Raw genomic sequence first — 15626 nt, forward strand, 5'->3', positions numbered from 1 at the left:
AGAGGCAGTGCTGCTGCGCACCATTTCTGCAAAGAGTGCGGCGCAGGCACTTTTCAGGTCATCTCCCACATCGGCATCCTGAAAGATATACTGACTGACCGGAGAACTTTATTCATGTCCCACACACTGAAAGAGCTATACAAATTACTGGGCATTAATCTGTTCAGACCAGCACACTGCAAAAATGGCTAGTCTATATTTAGGAAAAAAATACTACATTTGATACAAAAAGCACTGAAAACAAGTGAAATTATCTGTCCATGCAGCAAGTTTATTTTACTTAATAAGAAATCTTGAAATAAGATTTTTTAATCCAGAAATAAAAGAACACATTTGAGAATTGAAGAGGGTTAAAATAAGCTTTAAAAAGCTCAATTTAAGATAAAATTACTTTATATCAAGTCCCAAAAGTAAGTTAAATATGCTAAATTACAGTCTTTTTTTATGTTTTGAATTCTTACTTGCAGCAAATGAATGCACTGCAACGAGAAAAATAGTTCTAATACTATGAAAAACTACTCAATATTAGTGAAGTATGATTAATTTGTTTCTTGATTCAGGTTGGCTTATCTTAAAATAGAGCTGAATCAATATTAAATCCAGGCAAAAAAACCTTAAAACAGACCTTTTTCCTAGAATACTCCTTGGCTTCTACTGAAATCACAACCAGGACAGGAGTGATATATGTCAACATTTATTTCTCTCATGAGAACAAAATTCTTTTTTTAAACAATATAGGGCTGCTGCACAATCCCTAAAAGTCTAAATCAACCCTTTAAAAGGCCTAAACAGAGAAAAGAAATTAAATTTTTGGCCTTAAACTTTTGTGACAGTCACATAGTCTCACAATGTTGTAAATAATGGCATTACTGACTTAAAACTTTACATGCCTCAGGTAAAGTGTCACTAAGAAAAAAAAACAACAACTTTCATTTGTAAAGCATTATAAGTACAGCCGTTTCTCAGGACATTGCTAGGCAAATTAGGAACAAAGTTGTACAAACGTACTACAAAACTAAACAAACTGCAAATGACCTGATAAAATCCTGCTTGGTATTCACCTATTTTTCAAAGAACGACTTCCACTCAGCTATTGCTTTCTTATATGCACTAGTGGCATCTTGATCATGGATGGCATCAGTTATTACCTCAGTTTGTATGACAGAGAGGACCGTTGCAACACATTTTGGGTATGTTAAGTGCAAGGTGTAGTAATATGCCATCAACACCAACATTCCTTCCCAGAAATCCTCCAAGGAGAGAGTGGTCACTGGTATGTTTCCTACAGCAACAATGCTGGTTGTTCCATCAAAAAGCAGCACTGGGGAGGAGAGAGGCCGCTTCTCCAGGTATAGCATTGCATCTTCACCCGGCTAGAAAAGCACAAAAAAAGGACAAATTCTTCAAGATTTTCAATGAAAGGGTTGCTGTGCATCCAAACAGCTTAAGACACAAAAAGCAATATCAAGAGTTTAGAATGCTCCAACTGATTTACTGTTGGAATAGAAGAAATAAATGTAAAATATCTGACTTACATAAATATGAAATTTTGGAAATGTACACAGCAAAATCTCCAGTGTTAAATTAACACTGGAGAGTGTCTATATGGGTCCACTCCTCTGAGTGTTAAATACAACACTGTTGAGTGTTAAATTAACACTTTGACAGTGTTATATGTTTAAAAGTAACCTAGTCAGTTTTGAAGATTAACAATGACTAACACTGAGCAGTGCTGATTTTCTAACACTGGAATATTTCTAACATTTTGATTTATTTTCCAGTGTTAGAAAATCAGCACTGCTCAGTGTTAGTCATTGTTAATCTTCAAAACTGACTAGGTTACTTTTAAACATATAACACTGTCAAAGGTGTTAATTTAACACTGGAGATTTTGCTGTGTATTAATTCTGAGCATGAATTTTCTCTAGTTTGCAGCATTTTTATCATGTCTATTTGTGCTTTTTTTCTCATTTGTTTTTTAAAACTATTTCTTTTAACTTTGTTACATATTCTAGTTTTTGAAGGCCTTTTTAAATATATCATTTTACTGCTTCTACTTGTATCCTAACTGCAATGTGCTTTTGCTCTGTGCTGCCTCTCTGGAGTAGGTTTTGAATAACAATTAAGAAATCCTGAATAAGGAGTAATTTAATCCCTGCTGAATTGAACTTCAACCCACTCTTATTAAGCAGGAAAAGCAAAATAATAATATTAATAATAACAATACAAGTAAATGGAGTACAAGTTACAGTGGCTGGTATTGCAGCTGTTCGCACCTTGAGGATATGAAGGAGAGCCTCACTGGCACTTCCCAGCCGCTTTGGTGGTGTAGTTTTTGAAGGAAAAAGAGATGGAAGTGCATTGAAGAGAGTGACAGTAAAATCCACTGTGAACGGAGAAAAGTATCTCAACAAAGCAATCCGAACATATCTGATGTGTGGATTTAATGTATGAAAAGGCCACTTACCTCCACATACATCCAAGGGGAGAGGAGGTTTCAGGACCTTCTTCCAAATGCCATAGAACTGCACCTTCGAACAAAACTCTGCCCATCGACCCTTCATTTGATCTATGTATTTGCAGTTGGAGCCACCAATGATGCGACGCAGTTCATCCATCGCCTATGACAAAGTTGTGCTCAGTTAGTCAAGAACTAACTAAACCTATCCAGAGAAAGCAAGGAATTTAACTGAAGGTAGTTGAACTTACATTTCGTATGTCTTTGAAGCACGGGTATGCTTCAAATATTTTTCTAGGCCTGTCTTCTTCCCTTGTAACATCTGCGTCAATAAAAGCTCGTCTGGCCTCAAACTCCAGGTCCAAAATTTGAGCGACGTCACTTTGGTTGGGTTTTGCATTGGGTTTCCTGTACATGTTGCTCAAGGTTTTGTAATGTCTTGCCTGCATCTTCAGGCTGTCATGGTCTGCTAGGGAAAGCAAAGAGCAATTGTAAGACATGGTGTAACTAGACTAAATTCAGATTTTTCTAATCAGTCATTTCTAGTAAGGTTGCATGGTTGTTTTTAAGTATAATATTTATGAGAATTAATGTTTAGGTTAAATATGTTTGAGTAATGAACTGACCCTATATGTCCTAATCATTTCCCTTTGTGTCCTTTTCTTATAATGATCATGGATTTATGTTAATTGTTAGTTTGAACAGAATCAAATATTAAAACGACAGTTTAAGATGCCCGTGAATAAAACTGTGGTGAAAATAAGGTAAAGGTTGTTTACTGTGTATATCGTTCACATCAGTGTGAACAGTGATTATGAGCTGATGGATAAAAATCTTTTAGGTAATTTGATCTATGACAGAAACACTGTGATAAGGCATGATAGATGTGACCAGCATGAGGATTTACATGTGTAAATAATCAGCACTGAGTAACACCCATTACAACACAAAGTGGTAAAATACTTACTATGGCTAACTGGCAAACTGGAATGAGGGATCTATCATATGTTGATTTTACACACCAACTCGAGTTAATGCCAAACCACTATGATTTATGGAATAAACACTTAGAACGGGGTTCATTGCTGCAACCATATTTTGGAAAGAGCTGTAAGAGGAACCACAGTCAGACTGAGAGGTAGATAAGGGTGATGGTGGACTTACCAACAACATCATCTGGAGGTGCAGTTGAAGGACCTATATCAGACCTGGGTGCAGAGCATGAGGCTGACTTGGATAATAGTGGTAAAGCCAGCGTAGTATTGTTTGACGTAGTTGGTACAGTGGAGGGTAGCGGCAATTGGGATTCTTTCTCTGAGGAAAAAACAGAAGATGAACAGAATGTAATAACAGGGAATAGCTAGAAAGTTAAGGAAAATACTCAACACTGTATAAATCTTGTGATGCACTCTGAACAGAAAACTGAGGGCAGGTGGTCTCTTTGAAGTTTTAGATGACCAAAAGTCATTAGTACAGCAGACCAAAGTACACACCTGCATTTGAGTTATCCTCGCTGAGGTCATCATTGCTCTCAAGAAGTGTGGTATAGTCACTTGAACCACTTGCTTCACCACTTAGGTCACCTTCAGTCCCATTGTCTGTGTCATCTGAGCTGAAAAGAGTCTTCCTGGGCCTGCCTCGTTGTGGCATGGAGCCCTGCCTCTTCCTTGGAGACTTCATATTTTGGAGTCGTTTGTACAGTTTGGTGTAGATGGTCAGCTGTGGTAAAATAATATATATTTGTACATCATTTTATTATCTCACTCAATTTTAGATATTGTAGTGGGTAAAGAATGACTTACGTATGGCATGTGTGTGTCAGCATCACGTAACATGGGGTAATAGTCGACAATCTTCTGTGACATTGCTCTCATTTCGAGTTTGGAGGGGTATGTTACTTCTTTCCCCATGGGACTAACACGGAGGATTGCAACCATGCTGGTGACTGTGTTCCTTACAAGTCTGCAACAGAGCTCCTTCGACATCCTGCAGTCCTTTTCCTTTCCACTGTGGAGCAATGCAAAGTACTGACTGCGCACCATGTCCAACTCTGAATCTGTATACACCACATACTCTGGTGGGTCTGGCATTTTCATTTTTTTGTCAGCAGTGTAGGAAATGGGAGTGGAAGTTTGAGGCTGACATTGTGACACATCAAAGCCGAAGGGGTTACTCTCGCTTCGATGGAAAGTGTTGGCAACTTGGTCAGTACTCTTAAACTATAACAGTTGTGGGATATAAACAAAAATACACAATTAGGCAAATTAATGCTAGACAATATGGACAGTAATCATCTTCTTAGTGGTATAATGTGTATTTACCTTTTGGCTGATAAAATCCCAAATCTTCTTTCTACGGAAGAAATTTTCATGGCCCGGAAAAAGATCCTTTAGGTCATCCCGGGTAAAGCTTCTCAAAGTTTCCTCATCAATATTTGCAGCTGTAAAAGAGAAAAACAACTTCAAAAGTGATATTTATTTCTCTTTTCCTGGGCGTGGCTTATTACATGTCGAGGTCATTTTTTGTCAATAAATGTATTTTAGCAATAAGTAATATTAACAGGATAAAATGTCAAACTTAAAACAGTTTATCAAATATTTGGGAATGCAATAAAACTATTTTTGGGTGTCTTCAAGAATGATGTTCCAAGTCTATTTAGGCAAAGACAGCTCAAGGCTATAATGTGGATAAAGGTCAGAGTAGAGTGCAATCCTAGCTCCAAGTTTCAGAAATGATGCTAACAGATGCTAAGGCTGCTTAGCTAACGTACCAAAATAACTGAAAAATAAGACTTACCCTGCAACACAGACAGTATGGCATCGTCAAACTTGTCCATGCCGTGACAGCAGTTCTCTAGTTCGTTCCAAAGCCTCCACTCACAGTGCCTGGAAATATCCTACAGCTTAAATAAGATCATTTAGCTAAAGTTAACACATTAGCTAGATTGCTAACTAGCAGCAGCCCTCACAAAACACGACTTTATCTTAATAACACCGTTGTACCATAGTATTTTTCAAATCAACTTAATGTTACCAACCTTAAATTACTGTTCGCTTTGTTTAGATAAATAATTTTGATCTTCCTAACGGTCCTGATGGTTAACAAAGCAGGGGAAAAGAGTTTGTCCCGCATGAAAGTAACGTCACGACAGGAACTGAGAATGCGCATGCAGAAAATTATTTATATTTAATTTTTTTTAAGTAAAAAAAAAGAAAAGAAAAATATAAATTCAGTCTTAAACACTTATTGCCTAAAAATAAATATAACTGATGTAATTTAAACCTGAAAAATTGGATAATTAAGGATACATATATTTTAAAAATTGCCTACCTTTCCCATGGTCCCACACTCTCATCTGTGGCCTTCAGTGGAGAGCGGTAAAGTATGCTGTATGGCTACAGCGCGAAAACAGTTCACCATGGCGCTCTGGAGATGTATGATCTGTTTTATCTTTGTTTCTTTAACTCTGAAGGTGCTCCTTAGCCACATAAATGCAGCTCATGGTCGAAGGCAGGATTTTTGGGTTTACTGTGGAATAGATGGCTGTGAACAAGATTTCAGAGTTTTTAACTCATTCTTTCGCCACATTAAACGGACGCACCCTCTGTATTTGACGAATGGAAGCCCACCAAGAGGATGGAGGATCCCCCCAACATCCCACTCTTTAGGATCGGAAAATGTTGGTGTTTCAGTCTTTGCCAACTGTAGTACTGCAACAACAACCAGCACCGTGGAAATATCAACTGGTGGATCTTTGGCTGAAGTGCAGGAGCCTCAGGTTGTTGACAGCCCGATCACGGTAAGTGTTAAACTAAATAAAATGTAGTGTGGCTTCTGATGACAAATTTAGCTATGTCTAACTCCTCGTATTTGGTCCTATATTACTTTTAATCCTTTTCTCCATTGTTAGTCAAGAGAAATTTAACGAGATCTCGCGATATTATACCGCTAGATATTGTTCTTCAAACTGTTACAAGCGATTTCCACTATGGTTGGATTTTAAATCACAATTTCATCCTGCAGGATGAAATGAAAAACAAATAAACAGAATAGCAGTTCAGTGTAGATAGTACAGGCTATGCTGCAGCCGGAGAAGGCACACACTCTGCGGCTGGCATGTCTCCTGGTGAAGTTTGCATCAAAGACACTCTCAGCGCGCTTAAATCTTTCAATGTGGCAGCAATTTGGGTATCTCGTAGGAATTATAAGTGGTGAATACGGTTTCAGGTAAGACACAGAGTATTTGGAAGCACTGTAAAAAAAATCTGTTGGCCAGAAATACTGCCAAAACATGGATAAGAATGATTTTCTTGAAAATTAAATAAATTAATAAATGCATACAATAAAATATATCCATATACTAATACTAACATAAATTCTGAGTGCAAATCTAAATTACGTGATTTAAAAATACATAAATAATTTAATAAATACAACAAACATGTAAAGAAACTAATATCTAAGTGCGAACAAAAATTCATTATTTAAAAAGATAAAATCTCATTCTCATGAATCCAATCCCTAGCCTCATCAAAAAAATGGACAACCCCTTTTTTATTGTTTCTTTGTCTTTGATTTCTTTTCCATTTCTTTTTTCTTTATTCCAAAGAATGAATATTATATTATCTTATATTATATTGAATATTCACAACTGTAACACTAGTCACTGTCATGCACTTTGTTTTTTAATGGACCAATCATTAGGTGTAACTGATTATACCTGTTATGTAAGAATTTCTATAATTGGCCAGGAATTTGGAGTAACTTTGTTTTTCTGCTCTAAAGGAAGAAGCTGTTGCTACAACATCCTTTACCAGACATGATATTACCAGATCTGCTGCAGCTTTTGCTATCTGTGTTCAAGAACAGTGCCACTTATCACAGGTATGTTATAGTCTTAATGGATCAATACATTACATAAGGCAATCAATGTCTTACTTGTTCATAATGGAATTCAGAATTATTATTATTTTATATAAATGCAGAATAAGTTACTTTTATTTCAAATGTTTTCACAGAGAACGGTCAAACATATCATCTCAGGAGTGCAACAGTATCAGGCTGTTCTTTTGGATACGCTCAAGGAAAGAATGAAGACAGTGTTTGAAGATAATGCCGAGGGAACCACTCAGCTTCAAGATGAGGCTTTGGCTACATTTGATAAATTCATGGATCCTTTCTCCACCATTGCATATGGACAGAGTAGAGCCATAGGGGAAATGTTCTGTCCAGTCAACGCAGAGGAAGTAGTAGTATCCCAGAAGATATGTTGGGTAAAGCAAGGTCTTTCAAGGGTCATGTCTTTAAGGAACAAAAGTTTTTACTATGTACCATTAATTGAAAGTCTAAAGCAGTTAATGACTAATGAGAGAATCTTTACCATGTTGAACACTGCACCACAAAGAAGCAGAGAGGGATTCTTCTATGATTTTAGAGACGGGTCCCTCTTTACATCTCACCCCATGTTTTCTCAGAGGCCAAATGCATTGCAATTAATACTGTACACAGATGAAATTGAAATATGTAACCCCTTAGGGTCCCATGCTTCTGCAAACAAATTGGTCATGTTTTATTATACTTTAGGAAATATTGATCCAAAATTTAGGTCAAAGTTAGCTGCAATACGACTTCTTGCTATTGCTAAAGCAAGTGACATTTCTCAGTGGGGTATTGATGTTGTACTGAAAAGAATACTTCAAGATCTATCACTGCTTTACAATGGTGTAAGGATTAAAATGTCAAATGGTGAAATTGAATTGTTTGGTGCTGTTATAGCCATTTGCGGAGACACGCTAGCCCAGCATGAGATTGCTGGCTTTAAAGAAGGGATTGGTTTTGCTTATAGCAAATGTAGACACTGTGAATGCAACTTTGATGATATGCAAAGTGTTTTTGAGGAGAAGAAGTTTGTTCACAGAACTCTGGAGAAACATATCAGGCAGTGTTTTGAAATAGATAAAGCAAGCACAGATTTATTGAAAGCGTCCCTCAAAACTACTTATGGAATTAATAGAAGAAGCAGACTAGTTGATGTTCCTGCATTTGACCTGATCAAACAAACTCCACAGGACATAATGCATGTTATTTTTGAAGGTGTTGCATCAATGGAAGTTAAATTTGTATTAAAACACCTAATTCTCTCAGGACAATTAGAATTAGACAAGTTTAATTCAGACATTCAAAATTTTCCTTACTCACCTCTTGAAATACGGGATAAACCATGTCCTATTAGCTTTGGCACTTTAGCGGCTAACGACAACAAATTGAAACAGTCTTGTGGACAGATGCTAATTCTTTTAAAAATATTACTTTTTCTTTTGTATGGTGTGGAGAGTGAGTATGTTGTATTTATTAGAAAGTTAATTATGATAATTCAAATAGTTCTTGCTCCCATTATTTCTTTACAAACTGTATTGCAACTGAGAAGTATGATTGAAGAACACCTGTATCAGTTCAAGCAACTTTTTCCCGAAGCCAATATAATACCTAAGCAACATTATATGTTGCATCTTCCCAGTCAAATCTTATCGCTTGGACCTTTAATAAGGAGTATGTGCATGCGCTTTGAGGCAAAGCACTCCTATTTTAAACAGTGGGCTTCTAAGTTAAATTTTAAAAATATTTGTAAATCCCTTGCAAACCACAATCAATTTCTTGAGTGTTGTCAAAATGAAATAGGCACTGAACATCCTATTTTTGCGAAAAAAAAAGGAATCCGGGCCAGTATCAGCTAAAAATAATGAATATGTTAGGAAAAAAATTAAAGAATTTTTTGGAATAGATGTCATGCAGTCTGTTGTCTCAGTGAAATGGTATGTTCTAAATGGCAATAAATACATTGCTGGGAAGTCCATGATTATTGCAGACGTGGATGGCACTTTCCCTGTGTTTGGACTGATAAAGGATATCTTTTTGATTGACTCATCTTTTATTGCTTTTGAGTACCAACGCTATGAAACTTTGAATTTAAATGAAGACTTATTGGCATATGAAGTAACTGTGCCCATTGTTGCTCAAGCTACAGAATTAGCCCATGAGCTCATTGATTATACTTCATACTTTTCTATTAGTTTTAGGGACAGTGTGTTTGTGCCAATCAAATACAGTCTTTCTGATATTATTTCCCATAGAAATCACCCTTAAGATTAGGGTTGCACCAAGTATTGGCTTAGTGTAGTTTGTGATGATATCAGTTGACAGTCATTAAATGTTCCCTAAACCAATGTCAATGTTGTACCACATAATGCTGGCATGCTGGGACAAACAGCTGTCTTTGAAATGTGATTTGTATCATAAATTGTGGTTAATTTTTTTCCTTTATATGTACAACTTTGAAGTCAGACATGATTTTGAATAAATCATATTTTCAACAGGTGCCTTGTGTGAATTTCCTAAATCAAGCAAATTGAGTTTGTCACTCTATCTTGAAACAAGTGATATTTTGAGAGACATCTGGTGAGAGACCTAATGTAGGCTATTTTAAGAGTTATTCTTCCCATTTCTGGATTTCTGTACTAATATAGACACAATTATATGGTTATTCTCAATTTAAGTTTATTATCTAAAATCCAGACTTAGAAACAAGTAAATCTTTTTTAAAACAAGGCAAATAATCTGGCCTGTCTAAAAATAGGATTTTAAATCATGGCAAGCACCAGATAATTTGCAGTGCATCTACCACCTTGAGATTGATGGATTGGTGGAGCGGCTGAATAAGACTTTAAAGTCCAGTCCTCCACTCATGAGGATGAACACAATTGGGATCTCTGGTTAGACCCTCTGTTGTTTGCAGTGTAGGAGGTGCCCCATGCCTCCACGGAATTTTCTCACTTTGAGTTGTTGTTCAACAGGAAGCCACGAGGCTTGTTGGACTTGAATAAAGAAAACTGGGAGGAAGGTCTGAGCCCACCTAATAATTAGATTCAATAGGTTCTGGGCCTGACAGCAAAGCTGCACATGTTGGGGAGGTAATCACGAGAGAATTTGCTCCAGGCCCAGGAATGACAGCAGCACAACAGAGGTGCTATTCATAGACAATTTTCACCGGAAGATGCTTGTATTGCTAACTTTTTTTCAGCGCAAAGTTACTTGCAAAGTGGCAAGAACCCTTCATGGTCACAGGGCGAGTGAGGGACGTAGACTATGAAGTGGTACGGTCGGACAGGGGAGGAGCCACCCAAATATATCACCTTAACCTTCTTAAAGCGTGGAAAGAGGCTAAAACCAATTCTCTGGTGAGTCTGGTTAAGGAGAGATGAGTGGGGGGTAGAGGCGCCAAATTCAACCATTCCCACCTACCTCCCCACCTGGGCGGCGCATGTGCGGTCCTGGATTACCTTTGACCAATGAAATCTGACGTGTTTTCAAAGTGTTTCTTTTATTTCTTTTAATCGCTCTATATCTAAATATCGACCTCATTAGTATTATAAGAAACTTCATATATAAAGTTTTTTATAAAAGGGCTTGGATATAATTTCACCATATATAAACATACTTGATCACCTTTTCACTCTTCATAATTTGTTCAGTTTGCTTCACATGATCTGATCTTCTTTCCTCTCCATCTTAGATTGAGGGCACAAAGAGACCACTCATCAGGGATTTAGCAGAGCTGATCAATAAGATGTGACTGGCCCAGCAGAACTCCATAATATCACTAAAAGAGGAGTGCCAGAAGCAGATGTTAGCTGCTGCTAACATTGTTGCTCTTAACTCCATAGACCTCCTGGATGCTGTGAATTAGGCTCGGGTCAGGGCTAGCGTCACCAAGCCCAAACCTGTCTCACAAGATGTAAAAGATTTTGGTCAAACTGTGCAATCCTCAAAAACACTGTTAAGCGCCAGGAGCCACATCTCAGATTCTACAGGCCTCAGTTAGTATGTTGAATGTTAAACTTCATGACAGTATAATTAGAAAACAACCAAACAATTGTCTTTTATAGAAGGATTACGAGAAAAAAAAACTTTTCTCTAAAAAGAGCATGGCAGCATAGCTTACGTTTCTTCTTGAACAATGTGCTCTGCACAGATGGAACCAGATTGGAGACGTTTGGCCATTATGCACAGAGTCAAATAAAAAACAATCCAAACATATCAGCACAAATAACTCATGTCAACAGTCAAGAATGGTGATAGAGGGGTAATGACCTTCGCTTATTTTGCAGCCACAGGACCTGAGTATCTTACAGTCGGTGAGTTAAACATTATTCTAGAGTCAAGACACAAGTTTCTATAAAGTGAGAGTAATTGGCTTCCCAAATACTTGGCAAGCACAGATACATCAATTATGATCTTCAAGTTTTTTCTTCCTTCTCATGAGAGGCGGAATTACAATTTAAGCGCTCTACACCGCAGAGGTTATGAAGGAATTCCCACCTCCCACTGGGCAGAGTTAGCCAAAAGCTAATGCAGCCTCTCTCTAAGTAATTCTATCCACTCTTCAGATCACAGCATTCAGCTGCAGTGGCTCATATCAGTAAGCTGTAAACATCTGTCAGAATCCATTCACCAGGTGAGCATTATACATTTTATTGTTACTTCAGGTCAACTTAGAGTAACATTAGAATGCAATTCTGAACACTGAATAGTGCATACATTATAGCACTGAAAACTAGCCTAAAGGCAAAGCTGTAAAAGGGATCTAAAGTATATTCTCGTGCCTTGGCCGTAAAACCCGTTGAAGGAGTCTTTCATTGGTTTTTCATGTTCATATTTTGGAATTACTATAAACATAAGGTTGTTCTACAAGTAAAAGCTTATGACAATGTGAAAAGAAAAACACAGGATGAAGAAGAAACTCATCATTGATGTGGACACTGGGGTGGATGACGCTATGGCCATCATGGTGGCCCTCGCCAACCCTGATGTGGAGATTTTGGGGATCACCTGCTGCCATGGCAATACACCCCTGGAGAACGTCCTCAAGAACACGCTGCGTGTCCTGAAAATCTGCAATAGGCTGGATGTAAGTTTTGAGCAGAGTGTGGGAGAGCCTTATACATGGATATGGTGACAGATCTGACTGCATGGTTGCATGCTGGATGACCTGCTATTAAATGCAACCTACAATACAGATTCCAGTGTATCGTGGCTGCTCAAAGCCTCTGCTGGCCCGCAAACAGCATGCGGGTGATTACCATGGGAAAGACGGGCTGGGGGATGTCCCGGATCCAGATGCTCTAGGCTTGGATCTGCTGTTAGATGGCTTTGTCAAACCTGTCTGGGGAAGTGGAATGGCTTTATTATCTAAATGCATCTATCAGACTCATATTCTGTAAATGTTTTGTGGCTTGGTTCAGTGACAACATTGTGTCAATAGAGGTGCCTTGACGTTTCCATTTTCTTAAAATGGTGTAATGGTGATGTGGCGTTCAAATTAATTGAACTCTAACACATGAAATCACATCACCTGACCAATAGTAAGCTGCCTTCATTGATGGTACATTTGCTTCCTCTTTACATATGCACACGAAAATTTCTATATAAACTTTCATCTTAGTAAAGCACAAATTTCTCCGACTGAAAAATTGTCTCAACACATTTTTATTTAAAAAAAGAAGATGCATATGTTATAATGTTATAATTATGTCATAAATAACAAGAGCACACCAGTTATCAACACAACTCTGTCTTCTGCCTTCAGGTGATCCTCGTAGCCACTGCCCCCCTCACTAACCTGGCTGTCACAGTGCAGTTGGACCCTTCCTTGCCAAAAAAGCTTAAGGCACTCTACATCATGGGGGGAAACACTGAATGTAGGCTTTTATTTACTCTGTTGTATCTTTTAAGTGATTTATGTGTTTATGTATCTATTTTAATAATAACAAGAACTGTAAAATGTTTGTGTGCAGCCAGAGGTAACACCTGCCCAATCTACATCTCCACCTGGGAGTTCACCTGCAGGAACAGCCTGTCATGGGTGAGGAGAGAAACAAACTGAATAGAACTTAAGCATACTTCCCGTATGCTTAAGTTCTGTTACAATCAACAATTATACCGTTTTAAAGGTTTGACACTGACAGAAATGACATTTAAAATAATATTTGAATGGATGCAATGACAGTATTTCTGACTGGGTAAGCAGAATGTTGCACAGGCAGACTGCATGGCTAGATGCTTGTTCTTATACAGCCATGGAAAATAGTGGCCCATGGTGGTGATGGGGTTATGGACAATGAACATGAGTGCATTTTATTGTTGGCATTTTGAATGCACAGAGATACCGTGTCGAGATCCTTGAGACCATTGTTGTGCCATTTATCCATGACCATAACCTCACGTTACAGCATGATAATGCATGGCCCCATATTGCAAGAATATGCACACAATTCCTTGGAAGCTGAAAACATCCCATACTTGCATGGCCAGCATACTCACCAGACATGTCACCCATTGAGCATGTTTGGGACGCTCGGCGTATATGACAGTGTGTTCCAGTTCCTCCCAATATTCAGCAACTTTGCACAAGTATTGAAGAGGAGTGGACCTACGTTCCACAGCACACAATCAACAACCTGATCAACTCTATGCCCATTGCACACCATTTACCTCACAAGGTGCAACACATCTCCATTAGATGTGTTGCACCTTGTGAGGCAAATGGTGGTCACACCAGATACTGACTGGTTTTGCGACATCTGCAGCATTGTGCTGTGTGATCAAACTGCATATTTCAGAGTGGCCTTTTATTGTGGGCAGTCTAAGGCAGCGGTCCCCAACCTTTTTTGCGCCACGGACCGGTTTATCAAATCAAATCAAATCACTTTTATTGTCACATCACATGTGCAGGTACATTGGTACAGCACATGTGAGTGAAATTCTTGTGTGCGAGCTTCACAAGCAACAGAGTTGTGCAAAATACAATAATGTAAACAAGCAAAATACAAGAATGGCTACATCTGAAACTAATAAATATATGTACAATATATAATAGTATATGCATTTCTGGATGTGTATACTAAATATTTTTCTACGTGTGTGTGTGTGTGTGTGTGTGTGTGTGTGTGTGTGTGTGTGTGTGTGTGTGTGTGTGTGTGTGTGTGTGTGTGTGTGTACACATATTTTACAAATTAAATAAACAATAAATAAAATATATAAAATAAAATATACAGAGTTGAGACATGTGCAAACAGTGGCGTTACTGTACAGTATGGAGTGCATAATGTTAAAGTTCCAGTAGTGAAGCTGAGGTGTCTATGACGTGTTCAGCAGTCTGATGGCCTGGTGGAAAAAGCTGTCTCTCAGTCTGCTGGTACGGGACCGGATGCTGCAGAACCTCCTTCCTGATGGAAGCAGTCTGAACAGTTTATGGCTGGGGTGACTGGAGTCCTTGATGATCCTCCCCGCTTTCCTCAGGCACCGCTTCCTGTAGATGTCTTGGAGGGAGGGAAGCTCACCTCCAATTATCCGTTCAGAGCACTGCACTACTCGCTGGAGAGCTTTGCAGTTGTAGGCGGTGCTGTTGCCATACCAGGTGGTGATGCATCCAGTGAGGATGCTCTCAATGGCACAGTGATAGAAGGTCCTGAGGATGCGGGGGCTCATGCCGAATCTTTTCAGTCTCCTGAGAAAGAAGAGGCGCTGCTGCGCCTTCTTCACTGTTTTGTTTGTGTGTACTGACCACGTAAGATCCTCAGCCAGATGTACACCAAGGAACCGGAAGCTGCTCACTCTCTCCACAGCAGCGCCATTGATGGTGATGGGGGTGTGTACTTCTCTGCACCTCCGGAAGTCCACTATCAACTCCTTTGTCTTTGCGACGTTGAGGGTGAGATGGTTGTCTTGACACCAGTGGGTCAGGGCGCTGACCTCCTCCCTGTAAGCTGTCTCATCACTGTTGGTGATAAGACCCACCACTGTAGTGTCGTCCGCAAACTTCACAATGATGTTGGAGTTGTCAGTGGCCGTGCAGTCGTAGGTGTAGAGTGAGTACAGGAGAGGGCTCAGTACACACCCCTGTGGAGCACCAGTGTTCAGTGTGACGGGGGATGAGGTGATGCTGCCCAGTCTGACCACTTGGCGTCTGTCAGACAGGAAGCTAAGGATCCAGCTGCAGAGGGAGCTGCTTAGTCCTAGATCCTGCAGTTTCCTGTCCAGCTTCGAGGGAACGATGGTATTGAATGCTGAGCTGTAATCTACAAACAGCATTCTCACATACGTGTCTCTCTTC

The 15626-nt window shown here is 38.9% G+C and overlaps 3 protein-coding genes across 3 annotated transcripts; 2 read left to right on the forward strand and 1 right to left on the reverse strand.

Moving 5' to 3' along the window:
• Nucleotides 1–240: 240 nt before the first annotated feature.
• LOC146642660 (uncharacterized) lies at nt 241–4872 on the reverse strand. The gene is made up of 8 exons (XM_085399135.1): nt 4780–4872; nt 4261–4677; nt 3952–4177; nt 3623–3772; nt 2710–2927; nt 2468–2621; nt 2277–2386; nt 241–1373 (listed from the first exon to the last, which is right to left on the reverse strand). Exons 2-8 carry the CDS (start codon nt 4552–4554, stop codon nt 1062–1064), a joined length of 1464 nt encoding a protein of 487 aa, XP_085255261.1. The 5' UTR covers nt 4555–4677; nt 4780–4872; the 3' UTR covers nt 241–1061.
• LOC146642661 (uncharacterized) lies at nt 4642–11087 on the forward strand. Its single transcript, XM_085399306.1, has 5 exons — nt 4642–4662; nt 5931–6257; nt 7244–7342; nt 7477–8868; nt 11028–11087. Exons 1-5 carry the CDS (start codon nt 4642–4644, stop codon nt 11085–11087), a joined length of 1899 nt encoding a protein of 632 aa, XP_085255432.1.
• Nucleotides 11088–12242: 1155 nt separating this feature from the next.
• LOC146642662 (uncharacterized) lies at nt 12243–14079 on the forward strand. The gene is made up of 4 exons (XM_085399307.1): nt 12243–12422; nt 13101–13212; nt 13309–13376; nt 13912–14079. The coding sequence occupies exons 1-4, from the start codon at nt 12243–12245 to the stop codon at nt 14077–14079; spliced, it is 528 nt and encodes a 175-aa protein (XP_085255433.1).
• The last annotated feature ends 1547 nt before the right edge of the window (nt 14080–15626 follow it).

This window comes from Rhamphochromis longiceps, linkage group LG23, assembly GCF_057381845.1.
Source record: "Rhamphochromis longiceps isolate RC_006_pf linkage group LG23, R_longiceps_female_GT1.1, whole genome shotgun sequence".
Taxonomy (NCBI): domain Eukaryota; kingdom Metazoa; phylum Chordata; class Actinopteri; order Cichliformes; family Cichlidae; genus Rhamphochromis; species Rhamphochromis longiceps.